Raw genomic sequence first — 25,762 nt, 5'->3', positions numbered from 1 at the left:
GTAAATACCAGTGTTGCTGATAACAGCAAGAAAACAAATGAGCCTCTAACAAGCCCTCAGTATGCAGCACGCTCAGCCACGCTTTTACAGATGGACAAACCAACAAAGAGGGCCTTTCAGGGATAAATCTAGAAATCTAATGCATCCATGCAAACATAAAATGATGCTGAAAATACTGGGAGGCATCATTAAATGGGATATTCAGAGGGACAACAAAGCAAAGCACAGAGCTCAAGTTAAACCTGTGACAGTGCTCCTGATAATCCTTGAGGATAAACTCATAGTTAATGCAGACGTGATAAGATAAAAACCTGCATGCACAACAGTAAATATCTTCAAACGAGCACTAACTAACTCAGAAGCAGCAGGTAATTAAGTTGTTATTGCTTACTAAGTCACACTTTTTGGACACAAACTCTTGAAGTGCGACGCGATCAAACCACAATATATCAAAAATAAACTTCAGATGTCTGATAAATTGTTCAGCTCAAACACAGATAAGCTCAAAATGGGCAATTAAACACAGATAAACCCAGCAACATTTTTTACATTCCACACAGTGAAAACCTTGACTCCATTAAAGTCGCCCTTCAACTTTTCCCAAGTGGCATGTTTGCTGTTCTAAAGTAAACAGAGCAAGAGTATGGCTGAGGGCATGGGAGCAGCAATGCACTTCTAACACTAACGGCCGCCTTGAGCCAGAAGCTCAAAATGAGCTGCGGTGAATCATGAGATCCTTGAGGTTACATGACATAACATTCCCCGAGGAGCACTCGCTGACAGTATGCTTTCACTCGCGTGCATTAGTGTGTATATGTAAACAGCATTAAGGGGAAAGGGCAGGGGCATAAATGGAGTCATAATACACTAATAAGATTCTTATCAAGTCTTATTTAACAGTGGACTTTTAACTTTATATATCACTCAGATATCAGAGGAGGCCGCACGTTTGTTCACAAGATCAGCACTTCTTGTGGTGGGACATCAAAGAAAGCGCTGATGTAGTGACACTGAACCGAGATTCATAATCTTAGGTTTTGGTTCTATGCTTTCAATTATTTATGTGATGGAAATAATTGCTACTGATAGTGAAAGAAAATCCAAATCCAAAGACAAACAAAGGCAGAATGAACGCTGTGAAAAGGATTATGTGAATTTAGTTACTGTTTGCAGAAACATTTCAAGCAATCCCGGCAGGAAAGTGCATGAGTCAATAAGGTAACTTTGACACAAAGTGAAAGCCGTAAATTCATAACAGAAGTGAATTATTCATCTGAGCCGATACATGGCATTTAGAAATGAGTGAATAACAAAGTTTGCTGCCAAGGTAAAAGGAAAATGTGAACCCACACATCTCTGAATAATGGGGATGGAAAAAACAGATAAAGGTTTTGGTTTCTCACCTTCTCCTCAGCATCTGTGTGTTGGTCCACGGTGCTCAGGGCGTTCTGCACTCTGGCCAGCCGAGCAGAGAGGCACAGCAGCAGGCTGACCACCCTCTCCAGGTCCCCTATGAACAGGTTGTACCTCTCCAGCTCCACGGGCAGACAGCGTTCACGGACCAGCACCTCCAGCGCCTCACCGCAGCCTGCATTCTCCTCAACCTCCGTCTGGAGAGCACCACGCGTCTCTTCCAGTGAACGCTGACGCTCCTCAATATAGGACACTAACAGACGCTGATAATTAAAGCAGAGAAAAGAAATGTATGAGACATTTTAGGCCATGATGTTACAGAAAATAGACACACAAGGGGAGAACATGAAAGTGAAAGTGAAAAAAAATGTGGAGAAAAACTATAGATAATTTTACACTACAGGTGAACAAATTAAAACATGTATTTGACACATAATCATGAGTGACAGTATACTGTAAAAGTAGTGACTGAATGTGCAGGGCAGTCAGGAAGAAGAGGGAGGTTACTCGCTAAGCCAACATTAGACAAGAGGGAGACACTGATAAGAGACAGACAGTACATCATGTGATAAGAGAGACACAACTATCTCTGCTTTAAACGATCCACTTAAGGCCAAATAGCATCCAGATGGTATCAATATGAAATTCATCAGTTTCTGCTTTAAAGAGAGGAACAGAATGAGTCCACAGTTTTAAATGTGAAATGAAAGTGGATTGTTTTGCTGCTCTGTCCAGTACATGCAACAAAGCTGGGATGATTTTGATCATACACTGCATCTATTTAGAAGAAAGTTATCATTTTGCCTGCATACTGGTCACATTAAGTTGTATTTGTTATTTTAGTAATGAATTATTTCTGTTTTAATTGTGAGATACTTCCCTCTTAAATGAAATGAAATGAAAAATAGTTTATTTATCCCAGAAGGGAAATTCAATCCTCCCACTAAACACACTCTGTTCACACTTCATCATCTTGTGCAGCATTCTTTCTTAATTATAATTACTTAATTATAATTAATTACTTAATTCTTAACAATAAAGGATTGCATGTGTACTGTGAGTCATTTTAAGACAAAAAAAAAAACACCTGGTATTTTGCGTAAACTGATAATTACCTTCTTCTCAATGATGTCAGCTTTGCTCTGCACGTCTGTACACTGAGGTTTCTGGCTTTCAGAAGCAGGAGGACAGGGAGATGGTTCAGCCCCTTCGACTGTTTCAGCACTACAAAGAGAAACGTGTTTATGTCAAAATAATATTCTTGATCCATCCAATTATTCTTGTCATCATAATACAGTCATGCTCAAATCCAGTTCGTCGTTCACCTGATTCAAATTTAATATCTTTATGTGGAGTATGCTCTGAACAAGGCCTCGGTGTTATGTGCAAATTACAAAACTCTGAACTGCAATCGCACATTCTTAACATATCTGAAGTGTGCTTACACTTGCAGAAATCTGAGTGCATGTACAGCAGTAAGCAAATAGCCAGGTGTGTCTGTGCATGTGATGCAACAAAAGGTAACACAGCACTGGTGGAGCTCAGTTCTTGAGCCATTAGAAACCAGTGTCAAGTTTCGTGGAAACAAATTAAACCCGGAATGCTAATTAGCCTGGTCTAGTTTGCGGTCTAAACTCGTTGCACTCTAAAATAGCTCAAAAGGTGTCTGTGAGATCTATTACTCTTTCTGTCTACAGAGCTGTGCACAAAAGGATAAATGGTCACCTGGATGTCCACTTCTTTACAGCTATTTTCACCTATTTACTTCTTGACAGGAATCTGCTGTTTTTTTTCCAACTGAGGCAATAAAATGCAATAGAATTTACATTTTCTCATTGTAACTGTAATTGTAACCCTAAGCTGTGTTTTGTGACATTAACATTCACCTCTCTGCAGCTCCTTTCTGCTCCTGCTTCTTCTTGTAGTGCTCCTCCATCAGCAGCGTATCCTCTGACAGCAGCTGCTCCATCAGCATCAGTGCTGTCTTACGGTTGGCCAGCGGGTACAGCACTCTGGTCAACGATTGGTCCACTCTGACCACTGCTTCAACAAGCTCCTCCCACTGAGGTCTCTCAACAGACTTCTCCTGGCTCTCAGTCTCTCCCTCTGGTGTTCCCCTCTCTTCCATCTCCTGGTTTTCTCCCACCTTCTCATCTTCCATGTCTGGGTCTTTCTCCTCTTCCACCTGCTGACTGATGTCTGCCTCAGAGACGGAGGTGCAGGGCGACACAGAGGTTTCACTTGTCTGCTTTGGAGGGACTGAGCTGGTGGGTTCGTCAAAAACACTGTCTATCAGTGGAGAAGTCTGGCCTTCGTCTTTGATCTCTTCTTCTGGTGGGAGAATCCACAGCGAAGGATCTGTGGTGACACCGCAGCTCAGAGACACTTCATGGTTTAAATCAGGCAGCTGGGCCTCATTGCTTGGTTTATCCACCGACTGTTCTCTCTCTGATCCAGTCACAGAAGGAGAAGTCCTGACTCTACTGGAAATGAAGGAAATCATAGTTGAGAATCACATCTGGATTAAATCATATTTGCAGAATTACACAAAAAACACCCATTTAAGATTGTTTTGTGCCTGATACATTCAAATAATGATGTTTCAGTGCATGTCATAGAAAAAGGGTGTGGCCAGTTCAATTAGCGAGTATGTTCCACAGTGGAAACAACTAATGCATTCATGCAGAGTCTAATCTTACCTGGTGCTAGGCCTGTTTTCACAAGGAAGCTTTGTCTGGATGGGTGTGGGCAAGGTGGATTTGATCTCCCTCTCACTGATCTCTGGACCTTTGGGGGAAGGTGGGTTAGAAGAAGCCTCACTTGGAGGTCTAATAGAGTCATCTGTGACAGGGTTGTGTGATGCAGGAGGAGCAGAGTAAATCCTGGCCCGTGTGGAGGAGCAGCAGGTTGGGGAGGTGGATCTACTCGAGTTCCTCATTCCCACTGTTGCATCCTCCCCTGGTTCAGAGCTCTGCTTCAACAGGGGTTTTTTCTGGGTTTGGTTTTGTGTCTGTTCCTGAGTGTTCTTCTGACCAAGAACCTCTGGTTCTTTTCCTGTTTCCTCGGACACATATTGTTTCTTCCTCCACCTTTCCTGTCCCTGAGCTTCTCTAACTTCAGCAAAGTACGCAACACTCTGTTCTCTGTCGGATCCTCCTGGCCCAGTCGAATGCCTCCACAGTTGATCCAGCTGCTCAGAACTTTTACTTAGGGCTGACAGTTTTAACTTTGATGCCCCCAGCTCTTCCATGGACTTTCCTCTTGGTGCAACCACACGGACACGCTGCTGGCCCTCAGGGGCTGGCTTTACCAAGGATTGCTCAGCGACATTCTTCAGGGAGCTGAAATTGAAATTCAGTGTTGAAATGTGTAACTCATGTAAAGTGTGATTATTTTAGAAACAGAAAGCCCTGAAATGCAATTTCTTGAAGGTTTAATATGAATCATTCAGAGAAGGGCTCTGGAAAATGTTATTTTAAGACTGGGAATATGAATTGGAAGTCAACATAGTTTCAAGAAATAGGCCAACTCCTTGAAAATACCTCAGTCTATTATTCTTTTTTTTACAGTCCATGCGTAAATCTTTTGAAAGGAATGCCGGTTTGCTGGAGCAGGTGGGTGTTGACTTTCTAGTGCCACAATGAATCAAGTCGAGACTTATAGTCTGTGCCACAGTGCACACATCACTGACCTAATACTCTCCTGACCTAAAACCAATAAAAATGTCCCAATTTGTCTGTAGCACTGGTACATACCTTGAGGTTTCCATAGTATTAACTGGTAATGGATCCTCCTCAAAGTCATGTGCCTGCTGACACAAAAAAAGAGAAAAAGGCAGCATACGAATTACATTTGAATCTGTACATACAGTTGTCTTGTAGCCAGGTATGCAAAAGGAACAAATGTGAAATACTGCAGTCAAAGCTGAGCTATGGTTAAAGAATATTTAGCTTTTGTTTGCTTGCCTGTACAAATGTTAAGTCTCCAACAAACACCAGTGCAAGCGCTATAACAAATTGGCTTCACTACAATGAAAGAAACCCTAAACTGTGGCACTTAGGATAAGAGAAAGGGTTAAAGCTGAGACTTTCTGCAAGTATTGCTAATAACTTGACTCAGTTTACCTCAAGTACATGTGGTGTAGATGTGGAACGGTTCCTGAAGAAACTAGGTGGCTCTTGCTGTGGCTCTCTCTGGTCCAAGAGACTCTCCACTGAAGCAGACTTTCCCTGAGATGGCCCTTGGCTCTCCCTCCATCTGGACTGATTCTGCTGGCCAGCATATTGGCCTGAACAAGACTGTGCTGAGAAGAACTGTGCATACCTGTTTTGTGAAAATTAAAACAATTAAAACACTTGATATGATACAAAATAGAACCAAGTTCTCTCACTCTCTTGCCTCTCTTTTGTACCTGATAGAGCTGGTGGAGGAATCAAGGATGCGGCCTGCGGAATGGGGTCTATGGAGCTTCTTCTTTGTAGTTTTACCTTCATGATTCCCTGATAGAGGCCTGGGACCCCAGTCAAATGGTTTCTCCCCCAGAGAGTGCCTCTGTCTGGGTGGAAGTGGCAACTGAGACGTTGCTTGCTGGGGCTCTGCTACTTTCTGGCCCGTCTTGCGCTCCATGTAATCCACCAGGGCCTTATGTCGCAGTTGTTTTAGGTTTGTCTTTGAGCTGCTCGAAGTGGACAAAGCTCGGCCTCTTGTTTCAAACATCTTTCGCCGTGCTGCAACCAGCCCTTGCTCTCCTTGTTGCACATGCTCCTCCATCTCATATTCAACTGCAAATGGGTTTTCGCTTTCGCTGCCGAAGGAGCGGCAAGAGGAGTGGCTGGGGGTGCCGCCAAGCTGGTTGAGTTTGTCTGGTTCGGAGTAGCACATCTTTTTCTGCTCGGGAGTCAGTCTCTTCCTGCCGCCAATGCGTGCCACCTGGGGCTGGGCCACATTTGTTGGCCTCTCATTTTCCTTTACAGGCTCTTCTTCCATCTCCTTCTGATTTTCCCCAACTTCTTCTTTAATGCTTCCCTTCTCTGTCTCCTCAGAGGCCACAGAGGGAGTGAGTGTGTCCGTTGAAGTCTCAGAGTCCTGCGATGAGGAGAAAGAGTGAATTGCTGTAGGCCTGAGCTCAGGTTTTTGCCTGACACGGTGTGGCCATGACAGCTGCAGGTCTCTCCGTTTAAAAGACGTCTCCCTCAGGACTTTCGACTGGGCATCCTTGAGCTTCTCTTTGTAGTATTTTTTAAATGAGTCATCTAGGGTGTTACAGGCAACGGAGGTAACTTCCCCTTTATTGCTTTTGCTAATGTCACCTTGCAGAGGTCTCTCATTATCATTTACTGCCACATCTCCTTGGCTGGTTTTATTTAGGACTGCTTCTTTACTTTTTATACTGAAATCGGGATCCTTCTTAGGCTGTAACACTGCCCTGCTGGCTCCAGTGAGGTGATACAGAAGCGGGGTTGTTTCTTTGTTTATCCTCTCACTTGCAACATCCCCTAGAGGCTGCCGTTTCCCTCTCTTTGCCTGCTCTTCTCTCTTGTGTTGGTTGGGCTGTTCATTGCTGATCAGGGAGTTGGCCTCCTTCATTTGTGAGGTTGAATGTGGTGGTGGGCAGTTTCTGTCAGGTCCACAGTAGAATATAGGGTTGTTGGCAGTGTGGCGGCCAATGTCTCGACTCTGCATCATGTCAGTTTCTTCTAAGGTGTCGAAGCTTCGAGAGGACTGAGTCAAAATTAAGGCTGGTCTGTGATTCTCCTGATCCTGGCTCTGGGATATCAGGTCCTTTCCCTGGGACACAGAGGTGAAAACCTCCCTCTCATCTGAAATCGTACCACTGGAAGAGCAAGAACTCCTTTGGAGAGGTCTAAACAAATTATCCATAGTGCTGTGGCTTCTTTCTTTCTCTCTAAACTGGTGTGTCTCCAGCACAGTGGAGATCTCACTTCCAGTCTCAGACCCACAAACAGACAGAGAGTGTGTCCTCATACCTGATTCAGGCTGCTTACACATTCCAGTGACAAAGTAGAACTGACCCTTATGCTGGATGCTGCTGCTGACAAAACTCTGACCAGCATTCCAGGGGCTGGCAGCTCGGGTTGGCTCTGAACCAAGCCAATCATGAGCTGAGTGTGCCCTTTTACGTTGACTTTCAAAATGGCTACTGCTGATGGGTTTGTTAAAATGGTCTTCATTACCTCCACCACTACCAGAGGGCTGTTTGGGTGTCAGGTGTTCTGGGTGGCTCGTACCTCGGGGTGGTGATCGGCTTAGGATGTTGGTTGACTTCTGCTGCTCAAGGGCAGCTTTGTTATCTGTGATGAAAAGGTATTCTGGGTTCAGTGGCACCCTGGCCTGATCATGAGGCTGGAGATGGGGTCGGTAGCTTGGTGGCTGCTGGGCTTGTTGCTGTTGAGGGCTTCTCCAAACTGAGTACACTGGGTCAGAATTGATGTTTGAGCTCCCTGTATCGGAATTAGCCGTCTCAGATTTTGAAGCATTTAGGCCATGGGGCTGTGGTTGGAGTCGATTGTGGGGTCTGGGCTGCTGCTGAGGCTGCTGGGGTTGAAATTCAGTGCTGTGGTGGTGAACCCTGCTGTTCTCCAGGTTCTTGGTGGCTATGAAACTATCCAGGCGTGCTGGGACTGGAGGAGCACGGGCAGGAGGGTAAGCACTTTGGGATGGAGTCCCCAAAGGCACCTCATGCTTCGTGAGTGTTTTATTGTTGGGATGGAAACTCTCGTCGCCATTGTGATTATGGTGGTTTACAATGATGTTGTTATTGTTGCGATATTGCTGTGAGATAGCCTCAACAGAGCGATAGAGCTGGTCCATGGTCTTTGAGTCAGATTGTACAACCTGAGTCGGATTGTAAATGGACTTTACATACTTTAGATCAGCATAGTGGCTGAAGGAGCTGGATTGTAGGTCGTCTGTGAGAAAGTGAGAGGGGTAGTCTGGGGCAGTGGACCCACCGGAGAAGGAGCTGTAGGCAGAGTCTCCTTTGCCGTGTTGGTGGTGGGCAAGTTGGTCGACAATGCTGCTGTTGGACTTGGCTGGAGAAAGCCGGCTGACGGGCAGGCTCAGAGGATGCAGATCCACGTTGCTCATTCTCTCAAAATGGAAGCTGTAAGAATCCATGGAGGACTGGGGCGATTGGCAGGAAGGGAAGGGCAGGGTTTGTAAATATGGTGTACGTGTTTGTGCACTGATGCATGTGTCTTCTTTGTGGGCGAAACTGGGGAAATTACCACCAACACATTTTCACCAGGTTGTCTGTCACGCTCAATGCTAATTAGGTCATTTTCCTGCCTCGTCTTTGTTTATCCAAAGCTCCCTGAAACAGTCTGGTCCTGGGAGAGAAAAAAACAAACAGCACAGATTGGTTATGAGCTTATTCTTAACTCAGGAGTCATGCTCCAGTCATACATTTAGATAAAAAAGACTACTCAAGAGTGAAATGGTTTCACAAAATATGTGTGTTCAAACAGTAAGAGGAAAGAAAGTGTGAAAGGCTGATACTTCAACTATTAGCCGGGTGTAGTCTTCACAAACATTTCCCTGTTTTGGCTGGTTTGCAATGGCATGACAATTGAACACAAACACTTGTGCTAGACTGGCAACTTGGCATGTCCTCTGGAGTAATGGTACACAAATAGCTACACTGCCACACCAAAGAAAAACACCTTCATACTTCAGTTACACTGTATGCATGGCAGAAAATGTTCAATCAGTGACATGTTTGTAAAACTGTCTGGAAAGAAAGATTATTGTTTTTTGCATGGCACTTTGAGCTCTAACACTATGAGAGTGCCAAAAAACAATCAGTCACCAGTGTAAAATCTTTGCCTTCTTGGCATTTCTAGGTCAAATTCTTGTGCTGAGAAATTTTGCTCCATCTGTTGTATGTTGTAAAGACAAATTATATACCCTCTAAGTGGAAAAAAGGTAATTTCTCTTTTTTTTAACAGACGGTAGGTTAAAAAATGTGTATGGCTACCCCGCCGAGTACCTGTGAAGATTTTTTAAAAGGATGATACACACTCCTTGGCACATACCATAGGAACAGGGTGATTTCACTGATTCCTTTATCTTTCACTCATACTTAATCATATCCTGTATTTAAGAGACCAAAATGTTACATTTTTAAAGCTATTTGAAATCAAATAGGTATGATACAGCATAATATGATGATAAATAAGGCTATATCAGATTACATTAATTCTCATGAGGGTCATGGGGGGCTGGAGCCTATCCCAGCTCACTTAGGGCGAAGGCAGTGGACACCCTGGACAGGTCGCAAGTCTATTGCTACATTTAGAGACAGACAACCAAGCACACTCACATTCACACCTACAAACAATTTAGAATCACCAATTAACCTCAACATGTTTTTGGACTGTGTGGGAGGAAGCCGGAGAACCCGGAGAGAACCCACGCTGCACGGGGAGAACATGCAAACTCCACGCAGAAAGATCCCGGGTGTCCTCACCGGGATGCGAACTGCCGACCTTCTAGCTGTGAGGAGACGGTCCTAACCACCGAGCCACCTTGCAGCCCGGAATTCAAAGTGTATTCCCTTATATATTATAACAACTTCTGTCAAGTTTAAAGATCCTCACCTCGTCCTCACTGTAAATTCAAAGATAATAACGTATTGTGAACAAGGTACATAAGGTTTTATGTCTTTTTTGTTGTTGTTGTTTTACTGTTCACACAGTTTACAACAGCTTGGTTTTGTAGGTCTGTACAGTTAATCACCTGTTGAAGGAGTCTGTCTGCCGTTTTGCATGAATAAGACTTCTAATTAAGGGCGTCGAGGCTGGCGGTGCACGTTGCAGCACACACATGAAAGAATGTCAGGAATTCCATATGGAACTAAAGAAATATCTAAGGATTAATCATGTGACAGATGTATAATGAATTGTTGTACAGCCAAGACATCCATAAAAACTAGTCTACGTTTCCCCCCTTATTATTTGTTGCAGACTTAAAGACTTGCTTTATTTATTATTAGTAAAATGCTAAAATGTACTAATTTGTTAGGTTTCACTCAGCTCTACAAACACACATTATATTCCCTTCTATGTAAATCAAGTTGATGTTTTCCAACTGAGACAGAGTATTGTAAAATTAACCCACAAAATATTTACAAATATCATGTAAACATTTCAGAGCCCACCTGGCTCATCACCTATTCTAGCAGCTACACTTTGGAAGATGTTATGCATCACTGCCATCTAAGTCAAACAAGTTTTAAAAAATTGCTTTTTCCCTCATGCATTAGGGACCATGAACTCCCTGGAATGTAAGCCATATAATCACTCCCCTGTAAATCTACATGTAACTGAACTGTTGTGGGATGTATATAGTGTCTACTATGTAAATGGTAAATCGTCTGCACTTATATAGCGCTTTTAACCAAAGCGCTTAACAATGTGTTTCTCATTCACCAATTCCCACACACATTCATACACCAATGGTGACAGAGCTGCCATGCAACTTCGGGTTCACTGTCTTGCCCAAGGACACTTCGACTATGGGGGGATCAAACCACCATCCTTGCGACTGGAGGACAACTTGCTCTACCGCCTGAGCTACAGCCGTCCCTGTAACACATGGTATGTTGTGTGTTTGTGGCTATGTTGCATAGAGCTGCTCCAAACTGTAAAAAATACAAACTATACCAACTTGCTCATTAATGCGAATTTATTTCACTCAGTAATGTTTGGGCCTTTCGAACTGCTGCATCACTCACATTCTCTATTCTCCTTGAGACTGGGAGCCATCATGTCATAACCAGAGTTTAATACCATTTCCAGTCCATGACATGCCAATGACACACCTGACTTCTTGTTGATTCTTCATAATAAGATTCATTATTTGCTGCAAACATACACAGACTTTATTAACCTGCAGAGAATCAGCCCTTCAAGCTAATGATAGGTTTAAGTTTTACAGTGGACTCTAATAACAGGACTCTCTCATGACCTGCATACCTTTGCTTGACTCTGTCATCAAGTCTGAAGCCACATACCTGTCCTGCATACACAAAGGTAAATGTTGGTAATAAAACAAAGACAAGTCGACCAGTTAATCCACATTGACACTGCAGTATTGGTGCGAGGCCTCACCAGCGATGGGAACTGCATGAAATCTTCACATTCTGAATCAGTTGATTTTAATTCTTTTGTTTAAATGGCCAAAAGTTATTTTAGCTTTACTTAGAAAGTGACAACTGAGGCCTCATAATCAATTCCAAGGCGCAAAATTTTGCAAGTGTTCCAAGTGTGTTGGTGGAGCTCAAAAACCTGCATCAAAGATGATCCGAGGTGGTCGTTTTGCATACACACAAAACCCACCTCCCAAGAGCCTTTCAAACTACAGTATTAAGGGGGATTCCATGTGTTTATGAAGGTCTTTCTGATCTGTAGTGTGTCTGTGAGTGTGTGTGTGTGGTTTCCAGCCATCCTCTTTCCTCTGCGAACAGAGAGAGGCTCCCAAACAGGGGAGCGCTCAAGTGGAAGTGATGGAGGGGACAGGCAGTGACAAAATGTACAGAGAGGAGAGAAGGGGGGAGGGAGGGTGAGGCAGAGGGTGACCAGCCCAGACAAATACTCTCACACGCAAACCACAACAACAAGAGACCAGAGAACTGAACAATGACAGAGGAAGGCTGAACAGAAGTTAGAAGACGGGATCAACAGTCGCAACAGCAAGGCCGACTGGGAACTACTCAGACTACATCAGACTGGTTTGAAAGGTTATAAACTTTACAGAGCACCATTAACAAGAAAAACATAGAAAAACTCACCCAAACTTTATGTCTAAGTTGCTGACCTTCCTGATTTCCATCAGAAAAAGAAACAAGTTTCCTAAGTTTAATCTTAAAGAAGGATTAGCCAGATGATTTCCGTCCTTGTTTCTCATTCAGAACATTGTTCTTCTTGTAAAGAGGGACCAGACCAAGTAACCAGGAGAGCCAGATATTAGAGGGAAGACTTCTAGCGGGTCCCTTCTCCCCCCACTGAGACCCGAGGCTGCCTAGTGGGAGCCACTGATTGGCCAGCCGATGACGTCCAGCTCTCCGATGCACAATGAGCGCAGCGGAGGGAATATTTCACTGCTGCAGATAGCTGCTAGTACTGCCGGCCGCCTGAACAACAGAGAGAGAGGGGAGAAAAAAAGAGGCCTCGCATTCCTGGCTGGCTTCAAAGACGGAGCAGAGCCCGGGCGCCATTCATTCCCAAGGCCCTGAGCCCGGCACATGGAGACTAGCCAAGGCAGGAGGGAGGTCGGAGGAGGGGAGGGGGTAATGGTGGTGGGGTGGGTGGGCATATGGGTGACCTCCCAGCCTCCACCAAAAAAAAAAAACTGTCACAAAGACTAGCTATCCCCCACTATTACTCTTTTTCTAACATCTATTAGTCTCCCCTATATTCTTTAATTCTTGGTAATGACTTGACAGCTATAAAGAAGTTACACAGCTAATCATCGACCGACCCCAGAAATATCTAGTCAGTATTACTGCAGTGCGACGACGCAAACGTTGTCATTACTGTCATGCATTTTGGAAACTTTGTTCAATTCATTTAGCATTACTGGTGACCTGTTTTTATTTTTACAAATGTAATTCAAACTCTGTTCATTATACAATAAATGACCATGGTTAAAAGGACAGTGGGACCTTTAATTGACAGGTTGGGTTTATCAAATTATGAGGATTTACTGGCAAATATGCTATCACAAACTTAAAATACAGCACTAAATTTGCACATATCACAAGGATTTAAGCCTGGTATTAACCACAGCATTGAATCGGGACAGTGGTCAGTCTGTTACATGGTCAAACTCACTTTCACGAACAACACCAGCCCTCGAAACTCCTGTGTGATTGTGTAGTGTCAGACAAAGACCCTTGTTGCCTTCACTATTGTTTTCTATTGAGGCTGGCAGCACTAGCGCTCAGCTATGCTGTGAGTGTTTCTCATTGTTAGAACAGTGTCAGACAAAGTGGAACAAAGAGCTGGACCCTTGTTCTGTTGGTGGTATCGCCTCTGCTGGCGAACTTATTCCACCTGTTCCAACTCTTAATGTGCAAATCTGTAGTGTTAATATTCATTTATAATTAAATACACACATTTTTGGAAGCCCCAAAGCCAGTACCAACAGAATATCAATACCGCTCAAATGAACAAGAATTAAAAATATGTATAAATACTGCTTTTACCTAGTTTTGTTAATTGGGTTTCATTTGCTCAAGTAAAACACATTTTTATTTATTAAATAGTTTGAAATAACATAAAAATGCACTGATTTCTGGGCCGCCGCTATAGCTCACCTGGTTGAGCTGGTGACCCATGTACAGGGGCTATAGTCCCCGACGCAGCGGCCATGGGTTCAAATCCCGCTCATGGCCCTTTGCTGCAGTTCCTTCCCTCATTCTTCTCTCCCGCTTTCCTGTCTGTCTCTCAACTGTCCTATATAATAAAGGCAAAAAGGCCCCAAAAAAAATAACTTTAAAAATGCACAGATTTCAGTCACGTAAGGTTACCCTAACTCATTGCCTTAATGCAAACCGATCATGCTTCCTGTTGTGCAGTCACCTCAAAGGGTCCATTCTGAGCAAAGACAAAACCCTAATAAACAAACATTAACTACAGCCAGATGTTGTTTACAGATGATATTTCACCTTAAAGTATCTGCTAAAACTTAGCATCTGTTTCAGTTCTCAGTAAATAATGTTTTCATGTTTTTTTAAATTGAGGTTTTTCATCAGGTCCTTTAAAATGAACATATTGCAGAGAGAAAGCAACCTGACCACTATGTGGTCAGCAAAAAACTTGCTCTTTTTTAATGCTGATTGCCGACATATCGCTGTTAGACAGCCAACTAGATTTTAGTTTAAAATAATTTCAACATGTGATTAAAAGAGAACTCGACAACAGGGGTCAAGATTAAATGTTGAGGTGAAGAGTAAACAAGGATAAGCTCATGACCACTTTCTGCCTGGCAACTGAGTTAAGTACGATATCATGGTGGATGGGGAGAGAGTAAGCCTTAAGACCTGTAAGAATTTCAAGACCATATGTTTAAAAAAAAAAAAAAAACTGACATGGTCGGGCAAGGTGTCAAACTAGGACACACTTTCTGAAAAGAAAACTGGATCACAAAACCAACGAATGAGTGAGAGAGAGAACACGAGGTGAGGTGGATTTGGAGGGGGAGGAATGTTAAATTCTTTCAGATTTTTTTTTTTTTGTCTTTCATTGGTGATTATGTGTTCCAGCGTGACCTTCACCATGCAGACACGAGACTGGACCACCTGGCAGGAATAGACAGACAGAGACAGGGAGGACACAATGACAAAAAGATAGAACTAAACTAAAAATTAAGAAACAAGGAAGACGGAGACCAGAAGAGAGAGAGAGATGAGGAAATGGGAGACAAGCAGGGAATTCTGCCTGCTTATAGAGACTGATGCCATGAATGCCAGCCAACCAGCTACCAAGCCAAAACCATTAAGCTTGTTAGCCCCGTTGGCCTTGCTAAGTCTGTTGATAAAGATGATGATGAGTTTATGGACCTCTGGACCTCCGACTGAGGAGTTAAACAGATTGCTGGTGTCCTCAGAAAACTAAACCTTTGCTCTCACTCACTGCTGAAAAACAAAACTCTAAATGTCAGGTCTGAAAAAGGTCTACAATTATTCAATTTCTGCCATCCTAGAAAAATGTATGCTCCGATAACTTTATTACTCTTTGTGTGAATGTACAACAGATTGGTACTGTCGAAACAAGCAGAATTCTTGATGGCAGCAAAGGAATGCAGAAGAAGAATAAGCTTAAAGTAGACCAGCACATTGCCCACAACTCCTACTGTGTTAAGACACATTTAAACTCGAGCACCCTTCCTACTGGACAGAACATTTAGTCTATCTAAGAAAAGCTCACCCATAGCAAATAGATATGACAGAGATTCAACTCAAGGAGAAACAAGACTGGACACATACAGAGAAGAGCTTGGAACCAATGTAAAGCAACAAAGTGTGCAAGAAACATTCTTGCTTACAATATTAGTGATTTAAGCTACTTTCTTTATAGGATTAAAATTGTTCCACTGATCTTTTGGCCCACGAATGCCGACTTACTTACTCTCAATGTACAGTAAGCACAGTGCTTTACCCTTCATTACCTACCACTGAAATTGGCAAGGTTTTTATATCTCAAGGAGTATTTCATACAAGTCTCCAGAAACGCGATCGAAACACAAAATCTTTTGCAACATGCTCGCACAAAATGTCGGACGAGGCATCAAAGACACACAAATCCTCAGCTATGACTTCACTTCTGGACTCAAACCTCCCACAGGACCTGAAAGACATCATTCCTATTGTCTCTGATCAAATAAAAAAAGAGAGGAAGCCGTTTTTGAAAAGGTGGAAGTGGACGGGTATTGAGCGCTGACTGGAAAGTAGTAGCGGGAAAGGGAAAGCTGCACTGCCATGCAGTGTAATCACCGGCACCTGCAGTGTAATTCCTCCAGTATGTGTGCCTCAGACAGAAAAAGACAGAGATTTATCTGTGTGTATGTACACAGTGGAGAGAAAGTGTGGCTGCATGTTGCTGGGCAGTGCTCACATCAGTGTCGAAAATCTCTCGCTGATCAAGAAAAGCTGTCACAGTCTAATAACCTCTGAATTCCTGCTCTGATCTGACCTAAATACAATATCAGCATTTAGTCTTCTTCGTGTACTGTTGATGCTTTAATCAAGAGTTGCTTTTAACTTTTTTACTGGTAGCACCGTGCTACCAACTTGTCACAGACAAAACATATAACTTGCTGAACATTTTCTTTTTGATAGACACTACAATTTACTGATGTTCCCTAAATGCCTCACACTGCAGGCTGCAGTAGCTGCTGCTTGGTGGCTGTAGTGTGCTCAGACAGGTGTGTGACCAAAAATTATTTTAAAAAGAGTAAACTAGGGCGTTGGAATGACAGATTTGTCCAAAATGAAACCGAGTGATTTTTTTCTACATGCAGTCTTTTCTATGAGAGGAAAAAATAACGCATGAAGGTGTGCTCTGCTTTTCACGAGAAGACCACATTTTTAAGCGTAAATAATGCGGTACACCTAAGTTATAAAAGCACAAGTTTCCACCGCTGTGATTAACACAGGAGCTGCCTCTGCCGGTAACAGCGACACTAATACATCATCATGCATTCGCACCATTGTGACCCCTTGAAATTTGAACTTGCACAAACTCAAAAAAGGGTAATTTTGCTCGCAGTCCTGCCTCGAAAAAAATAGTATTTGTAACACCAAATTCTGACTGAATGTGTGTGAAGCTATGACACTGTTTCTTCTGTATTTACAGGCATGCAAAATGCTAACAGCCTTTTAGCTAAACACTGATTATTTAATGACATACACACAAAATGTGACAATGTCAATAAGAGTATATTAAAAATGTTCTCTGCTATTAAAAAAAAAAGCTATTCTGTATCCTCCCTGGTCAGTCATTAACCAGGAACTGCATCATGCCTCGCAGCGTTGGGCTTAAAAATGAGCACATGCCTCTGTGAATGATAAACTTCTTATTACTTTCAAGTGGCCTCTAAGAAGACAATTACTTTTGTATTAAGGACCCCCCAGGGGTTTGCAATATGATCTAGTCATGGTGAGTTTAACTGGATACTGTAGGAATTCCTCTGCACAAGAATAGCACAAAGCTGTAGGTCACTGAGTTGTATATGTGTGTAGTTGTGTTTGTATATGGCTTTAGTCTAAAAATGGGCCGTGCAAATTCACAATTTCTGCAGCGTATCCCTTTTTAGTCTTTGGTATGTGTATTCAAATCTGAAAATGGACTGACCTGGATCAAAATTCAGATGTGAAACAATTACTAAAGAAATGAATTGGCTTTTGTGAAAAAAAAAAAAAGTTATGCAACACACGGCATGTCTTGCTGAAGCAACACTATTGATTTGTGCAGGATTCAATAAACATAATTTGATGCAACGTGGTTCAGAGATGACCCATGGATGGGACACACCTGATCAAGGACTTTGACCTGACCCCAGAGCTGGAGGATCAAAACATTGAGAGCATCTTACACTTTTAACACCTTCGCAAAGCAGGAGATTAACTTATTCAGAGCAAATGTGTGATAACACCAACAACAAGGGAGCCACAGTGACAAAAGACGGCCAGGGCGAGGAATGTATGAAAGGACAAGAAACACAGAAAGTGAGAAAGAAGAGACCCGGCCCGGCAGGAAGCTAAAGACAAACACCACAGGAGGAAAAAAAACACACACACAATAACAAATGACCCACTTCCTGTTTAAAGGTGGGAAAAGTCTCAATGACTCAATCATTACGGAAAAGTGTTATCCTTAAAGAAGAAAACTCTATTGTTCTTGGGTCCCCAGTGTCTCTTATCGTTCAGCTGTCAGCAGTCTAAACGGGGCAAATAACACGCGCAGTTTGGTCACCTGAAATTCAGCCCAGTTTGTTGTTTGGGCAACATCTGTCACTCAACTCCACTAGTTATTTTCCTGATAGGTTAGGATCGGACCAATTATTTCAGTTCATATGTTCCAGTTAATTCTCCACTCACCAACTGTTTGTTTTGTCATTAAGTAAATTTGTCTATACAATAATGAAAAACGACCATGAGCCCAAGGTGACTTGGTGCCTTGTGAAGCTGGAACTGGCATTTTATATTTGAGCAATTAGTCTATTTTCAAAATTGGTATCTGTTATTTTTCTCTGCTGACAGTGCAAGCAACAAAAATGCCAAAGTAAAAACACAAGTTCTTACACAGATTTATTTATTTTTTTAATATTTAAATTATGTGGTGAAAAAAAACATTATTTTATAAAATTATTGCATATACACTGAACATTCATATCAGAAAATTAAGCAAGACTATTACGACCGCGGCCTTATATTGTTGTGCAATCAGACTGTTTCTTTTCCCTCGAATGACGATATGTCAGGAGTGAAAATGGTTCACTCTCACGTTGTGTCTCTGCCATTCCAAGATGGAGTGTAACAGAGACCATGACTATGAGTAAGTTTTACATCATGTGCTGAGGACACACACAATAGAAGACACAATATGAAAAAAAACAAAAAAAACAAAGGAAAACCCCACTAGTTTTACTACAATCACCAAAATGTCTTTGACCAAGAAGAGGAGCTACAAAAACTGATGAAACTGCTTGTATCCAGTTGAAAGCATGGCATGTATTTAAGAATTGTTCATGTTTTAAATGGAGTCTTACCATGTTTGTAAAATACCAACTATAATGTTTCATAAGCCAGAAACAGTGTAGACTTGTTTTAAGACATCTACTGACCAATTTCTACCAGATGGCTGCAGGGCACTTCATCAGTGGAGAGTCCCTACCAGTTAGGTCAGTGTCATCTGGCCCTGCCAGGCTGCCGTAACTATCTCAGTCATGTTACATAATGAGCTGTGGCCTGACCAGCTCACCACAGACACATAATAAAGGAATTCACCCATGGTGGCCCCTCAGCCGGTACTGTGACAGCCATGACACGGTATGACTTCACCAGGGGCACATCAGGAGTTTATCACAGAGCAGAGGTCTTTACAGAACATGTATTGTTCTTGCTCTAGAATCAATCACTAATTAATCTTAGCATCACATCTACGTCATGAACTGTAATTTTTTAACTACTGAACAGGGCTATTAAATGCCAATATCAGATTAAACATTAAGGAAGGGAGGGACCACGTGAAAACAAATTACATCCATAAATAAAATGTATTACAACCAATAATAAGCACACCAAGTGCATATCAGTCTGTTTTCACTAAATCTAAATTTGACAAGAAGTAAAGTGAAACAATGAAGTTCTACCACAAACAGACAAAGTAGAAAATAATGAACTCCTTGTGCAAGACGCTATACATTTGCATGTATGTATTGCAAGACTCATGGCATGTATTAATTCTGGTAAGAGGTGAAAGCTGTTAATGGACTTAACACACCTCATACAGGGTGGTGAGGCATAAAGGCTATACGATACGACCTGCTTCTCTTCTTACGGGTTTTCCAGTTGGCATAAAGTGGCTGTTGTTCGGCCCCCCTCTGTCGGTCTATTTGTTTGAAATGGAAAAAATTCCATTTAATCTTCATTTCCGGGTGTTTATGCAGAATCTGTTAATGAGTGTTAATGTTAAGAGCATTAGTTTGGTGTTTTTAGTATAGGTTTGCTTGCGGTTTTTATAGAAAGCAAAACTGAAAAGTAATGTCATGTTAAGGTGGGTTGGAACTATAAACAAAATATCTTCCTGAAACACTTTAATACGAGACCTGAAAAAGTTTTTCTCTTGCTGTATACAATTAGTGCGTGATTTTCAACACCTTTTAGGTATTTCAGTGTGCTTCAAGTGTTTATTTCTATATAACAGGTTGTCAGGTATTTTTTTGGTAGAAATACTTTTCCCTCAGTCTACCTCACACATCCGTTTCTATAATGATACTAGGAGTGTTCCATGGCAATTATCACAAATCTAAATTTACATCTATCAGATGGACCAGGAAAAAACATCTCTTTGACTTAACACCATCATAAGATAAACACATGATTTGCAGTGAAATTTGGTCAAGCACTATCATCAGCTCAAAAAATTTCAAGTCTCCAGGACTTTGGTTTATGACCAGATATTTGTCCTCAGTGGCACGGTGCATTTAATGCCAATTAGCAAATGCTAACTAGCTGAACTCAAATAGTAAGCATCGTAAACTCCTAAACACAAACACGTTATCATTGTCATTGTGAGCATGCTAACATTAGCATTTAGCTTACAGCCTCAAAGAACTGGTAGCATCGCTGTGAATTCTTTTATTATGAAAAGTGCGGTGGATTACGTCAGAAAGTGACGCTTCTGACCTGGCGGAAAATTTCAACGTCTAACGACATAAAAACCATAACGTGAAACAATCCACTCTCTGTTCTATCAGCAGGCCAAACACATGACACTTTATGGCGACATGGATTATCACAGTGCATTACCACTGACAATATGGCTGGTTCGGGTGCTTGGCAGAGGCACATGGAAAAGAATGTGCTTGATAAGCAGCTAGGTCAGGCACAACAGGTAAAGGTAACAGGCTGGTATAATCAGTAACCAGCCCTCAATTTGACAGTTTGAAGGCAAACATGCAAATGTTATTCAAAGATTCCAACTTTTTCCTGCTTACTTACTTGCTGTTTATTCAACATATCCACATCTGGGGCTAATGAGAGCATTCAATTATCAGTTAGGTTCGTTAGTAAGTTGTACAGAAGTTATTGAGGACACTGCTGTGTGTAAATGTTACTGACATTCATCTGTGCAATGATCTCAACAGTTAACATCTGCAGGTGGCAGAGGAATATATCTGATAAGAGGACGGTCTGCAGTACACTTCCTGGTAGAGAAAAAAAAGTGATATACAGGAAGACCAGAGGAACATAAACCTGCAGGGTTACATTTGGTAAAGCTGTTAGAACAGAGAAAGTATAAAGGGAACATTAAGATTTTCTACAAAAAGCACATTTTGAGAGAAACAGGGTATCAGAAACTCCACTTTCTCTTCTCTCAGAAACTCTTAACATAGCTCATGTTTATGGGCCTATCATAAAGCTTTGTTATATCATAAAGATAGAGCTCTAGTTTCAATACTCATTGCATAATGGCATTAAACATGTATTCCTGTAAATTGCAAAGAGGTAAGATTGGCACTGAGAGAAAGCCCACTTTGGATTTAGTTGTTTTAGTAATCTAAATACCAGTTCCTCTTCAGAAAACAATTTCATCCATTTAGAAGCAACCGGTGGAAGTGCTATGAGTACTGTTTTAGGTTAGACAGTTAACACACACTGTCTTCATGGAAAAAAAAACACTCTATCCCTCTGCAGCCACACAGATCTCTACAAAATCTCTACATCGACACACTATCCTATTCCCTTTCAGACTGCATAATTAGAACTCTGTGTTTTCCCCTCTCGCAATTGCTCGACCTCCTGGAGTGGCTAAAGTCAGGTTACAGTACTAAATGGCCTGTGGAGCTCCAAGACAACAGCATTCCTCGTCTGGCCTTATTGCTCCCCTGGACCCATCTAATATGAGGCAATTACAGGCAATGAATGGACAGCTGTAGAACATAGAAAGTAATATAAGCTATACAGAGACTAGTTTTGAAGGAAAACCCACATTCCAGACTTAAACAGTAAATACAGTCCCCCACTGCTACCTGCCTAAAAACACTGCACACTGATATTCAAGCACCAGGGAAGGCCCCTTCACCCTCCTACAGGTATTTCTTTTTTTTAACTCATCTAAGGTATAGAGTGAGTCAAGAAGACTGCCACTTGCCAATCAACACATGAACTGAAAGTTTGTTGCCCTCAGATGTGGTTACAGGACATTTTCTGTCAATAAATATCTGCTTGCTTCCTATTTACTTCTATTAAATCAGTCAGGCTCCCAGACAGCTCAAAGCAAAATTTGGATGCACTCATGTGGCAAAACATAAGCAGAAAGTGTCTAAAAAATAGAAAAAATATTATTTTAGAATGTTGTATAACTATATTTAGTACATTATCATACTATTGGATGCCCTTATAGTCTGTTTATAGTCGCTCTGATTAACCTCCTGCATCAGAAATTTGACAGTGTGTCTTTTGTCGGTGGAAAACAAGGGTAAATTTTGTTGGCTGAAATTGTCACATTTACTCCTCTGTCACATATTTATAATGTTAATTAGTAACTGAGTTTGGTGACCTCAAAAGCATACTCTACTTCCACCTTTAGCCTGCACCGGTGGCTGTTGTAGGGCCAATAAAATAAAATATACTCCGCACACACTAAAACACTATTATATATATTACAAAGTCACCGATGCCAAATTTATTTCTTAACAAATAAGCAGAGCAGATCTGAATCATGTGTGCAGCTTGTGGTTATTTTAAATAGGTCACCAGTAGAATAACACATCTCCTACAGGCCCTGTTGTAGGTGAATTCCTTCCCACTAAGAGCAACACACATACATAGTCACTGATGTCAGAGGAAAAGGCTTAGTGACAGCAGAAGTTATTCATGCAAGGAACTCTTGCCGTTACATGGGCATGACTGTGACATCATGTCTAGAAAGGAAGGAGAAACAGTAGAACACAAAGAGAAATATGAGGATGAAAAGGAAAAGGTGTAAGAAAACTAGGACACTGTCCACCGTCTAATATGGCGTGATGAAAGTAACAGACATGTCTCTAATCTCTCCTTTTATACCTGCCAGGATGTTTTAAGGTGCATGAAAAGGACAGTTGGGATACATGATACGCTGCCCTGCAGAGCGGCAGCTTCAGGACAACAAGGAAGCATTTGCTCAGTGTTGCGCCGGACATTTGAATTGCAAAACAACCCGCCGGGCAGACAGAGTCACTGTGTGAGAGCAAATGGTTAACATTCACCTCACCCACTGCTCCCAACATGGCCGACACTGAGGTCAACGACAGATCTGAGCCAAGACACATTTTTGAGAAAGCAGATTCAGATTTATAATCTACTTGAGGAGAGTCCCGTTGGGCACTGTGACCCTCCCGGTCAGCTCAGCAGATTCCAAATGTCAGCTGAAATTAAATAAATCAAAGTGCCCAACATTCTCCACATTTTTGTTTTCGGCCAATGAGTGCAAATTATCAGGAGCACCCACCCTGATAGACCCACCACATTACCAAGCAGAAGTGCAGATTCAGAACTAAACAGTGTCTTGAGGGCAGAGCTGCAAGCAGTGACTCAATTAATTGATTGATTCACAAAACAGTAAAAATAAATTGGCAATAACTTTAAACATTTACTCGTTAAAGATTCTCAAAAGAGGTGAACTTGCCTCTCAGTATTTTTTTGCCATTTATTGAAAAAAGAATTAAATTGAAAAAATAATCTTCACATTAAACAAGAGAAAATTAATAGTGCACAGCAGTCCTAGCAGGTGTCCTACATGTACAACTTCCTTTTCTTCCAAATCCAGAAATGTATTGCCCTTGATTGCCTAAGAATAAATTTCACTTAGTCTCTTTTTTCTTTATTTGCACTTCTTACTCATTCCTGACAGAGACAGTATTAAAAAAGTAGAGTTTTCCTTCATAGAGAGATGTGTTCTGGTAACCAGAGTTAAGACTGTATCTGTCACCTCATCTGTTTTAATGAATGAGAGAATAAAATACCTGAGATAAACATTTACTTATCAAATATTTACCTAATTTAGTTTAGAAACATAACTGTAGACCACACAAAAATTCAGGGAAAATCCACTGACTGCTCTCACAGTATCATAAGTTCAGCGATCACTTTTTGTCCGGCTTTCAATTCATTTCAGTGCTTTTGTTCATAAAGACTTTGGGTGTTGACACATTAAGGCAATTTAACCAAGTTTAATTGCAAACTAGGAATTTACAGCAGACGGATGACACCTACATGCATTGTCTTTGTTATTGCCCATCACAACTATAAACCACCCTATTTAATCCCTATAAAAACAAAGGGAAAGTTTGAGTCAAGCACCTAACAAATCAAGAATTTGCCTCGTCACTCCTACTCATCGCGCTCTCCATCTCCACATCAAGTCTAAAAGAAAAAAGACTAAATCTGATTTGGTGGACAGTTTAACACCAGAAGTTGTTCAATATTAAAGTGCCACGATCTCAGGTTTCAGCACCTTTCTCAGTGGATTTTTCCATAACCACATGTTGAACAAACTGGTGCTGCTACATTTTTAAAATCGCACCATTAAGTAGGACTGAAAATAAGAACAACTCGCTTCAGTCTCCTTGACTTTTTTGGGATTAATGCACTGCCAGTTTCTAAGTCTGTCCCGTATGGACAGATAGCACGAAGCTAGTTTTGTCATTCATCAGGCTGTCATAAATTAATCAAAACCAACAATTTTTGCCTGAACAGGCTGTTAAGTCTCTCAAACTAAGTAATCCTGGGTAAGCGCTTTTTCTCTGAGAAGTTTGCTTTGTGCTGCAGAAAGCTATATAATGAAAATAATGTAACAATGAAAAAGAAAATCGTTATTTTATCCAGAATAGAGCAGGTCTTTGTTATCTTGTAGTTACAATCTTGAATTGAGCTTATTGCATTTATCCCACCTGCTATTACGCAATTTCAACTTCAGAACATGTGTCAGAGTGCTATCGAAAGAACAAATATGTGTCTAATGTGCTTATAATTACAGAGTCACACCTACACCTCCGGCTATACACTGGGAGGCTGTAGATGATCTCCTATTGTACCAGTACTTCTACAAAGACTAAATACTTGGTGTTAACTTTTAATTGTCCTGCATTTGAAACATATACAGTCACCTAATAGCACTGATCATCATGCTCTGGAGTCAAGTGATTTCTAATCTCCTCCATTGTGTTTCTCAGCACCAAGTCTGCCACCGTGTTTAATTTTGGGGAGCTGATCACAATGGGCTCATTTTACTGCTGGCAGCGCAGGTTTCTTACCTCAGAGCAGGGGGAGGAGAGAGGAGTTAGAGGAGGAGGAAGGGTACCGGAGGTGGTGGTAACGGGGGGTTAAGACTATAAAACAAATCACACAGAGATTACATTTCACCAGAAAACAGCGCAACACACTTTGGACTTTGAAACCTGGGAGAGTAAAATGGAGTGTGGTAGTGATGTAGAAGCACTGGCGTGACTACGGAGGTAAAAAATGGTGTTTCCTCTGATGTAAAGACATTTGAGATGAAAAATATGACCTCAGGCTTTTTGCTTCAACAATTATTTTGCTTTTCTACACTGAACAATTATATAACTGTATGTCTTGGCTGCATGCACGGCAGATTAATGGTCTCAAAGGTCCAAAGGAATCCGTCAGATTGCATGTTAATTAGGAATATTATTGGCAGGCGAAAGTTTAAAACAAATGTGTCCAAAATTACATAAGGCATGCAACTGTTGGTTATATTCTGTATTGATTACTTAGCATGTTATTTTTATTATTAACAGTTAGTCCTCGATACCCAAAAAACTTATAGATTTAGTTTTAAACAGTGGAAAACTGAGAAAAGCAACAAATGCGCTCATTAGAGATGCAAGAGCTGACACATTCACATAAATGTTGCTTAAAAAAAATCAATGACATTTAAAATACGTGCAGATTGTTAACTAATCAATTAATCGAGTCATTGTTTGAGCCTATTTTCTTGACTTTCTTCTTCATACTACTATTTTTATTATAACAACTGAGTCACATCCCAGATGGTGAAGCCATTCCAGCTCTAACTGGACTCACACAGACACCCACAAAAAA

At 41.5% G+C, this 25,762-nt stretch overlaps 1 protein-coding gene across 3 annotated transcripts in view; it reads right to left on the bottom strand.

Annotated features, from left to right (window-relative positions):
* shroom1 (shroom family member 1) overlaps window positions 1-25,762 on the bottom strand; it is a 35,258-nt gene that overhangs the window by 3,015 nt on the left and 6,481 nt on the right. The window contains exons 2-8 of one of the 3 annotated variants that reach the window (XM_008298224.1): window positions 5,825-8,762; window positions 5,538-5,736; window positions 5,169-5,224; window positions 4,113-4,754; window positions 3,300-3,896; window positions 2,529-2,637; window positions 1,404-1,676 (exon numbers count right to left, since the gene is read on the bottom strand). In XM_008298224.1, coding sequence (XP_008296446.1) covers window positions 1,404-1,676; window positions 2,529-2,637; window positions 3,300-3,896; window positions 4,113-4,754; window positions 5,169-5,224; window positions 5,538-5,736; window positions 5,825-8,550 — 4,602 coding nt within the window. In that variant the 5' untranslated portion in view covers window positions 8,551-8,762. The remainder of the gene's footprint in view (window positions 1-1,403; window positions 1,677-2,528; window positions 2,638-3,299; window positions 3,897-4,112; window positions 4,755-5,168; window positions 5,225-5,537; window positions 5,737-5,824; window positions 8,763-25,762) is intronic. The other 2 variants (XM_008298235.1, XM_008298230.1) reach the window with 2 other exon arrangements.

The sequence above is a fragment of the Stegastes partitus genome, unplaced genomic scaffold (genome assembly GCF_000690725.1).
Source record: "Stegastes partitus isolate 25-593 unplaced genomic scaffold, Stegastes_partitus-1.0.2 Scaffold28, whole genome shotgun sequence".
NCBI classification, from domain to species: domain Eukaryota; kingdom Metazoa; phylum Chordata; class Actinopteri; family Pomacentridae; genus Stegastes; species Stegastes partitus.
The sequence above is the reverse complement of the archived record's forward strand: the minus strand, read 5'-3'. Positions and strand labels throughout refer to the sequence as shown.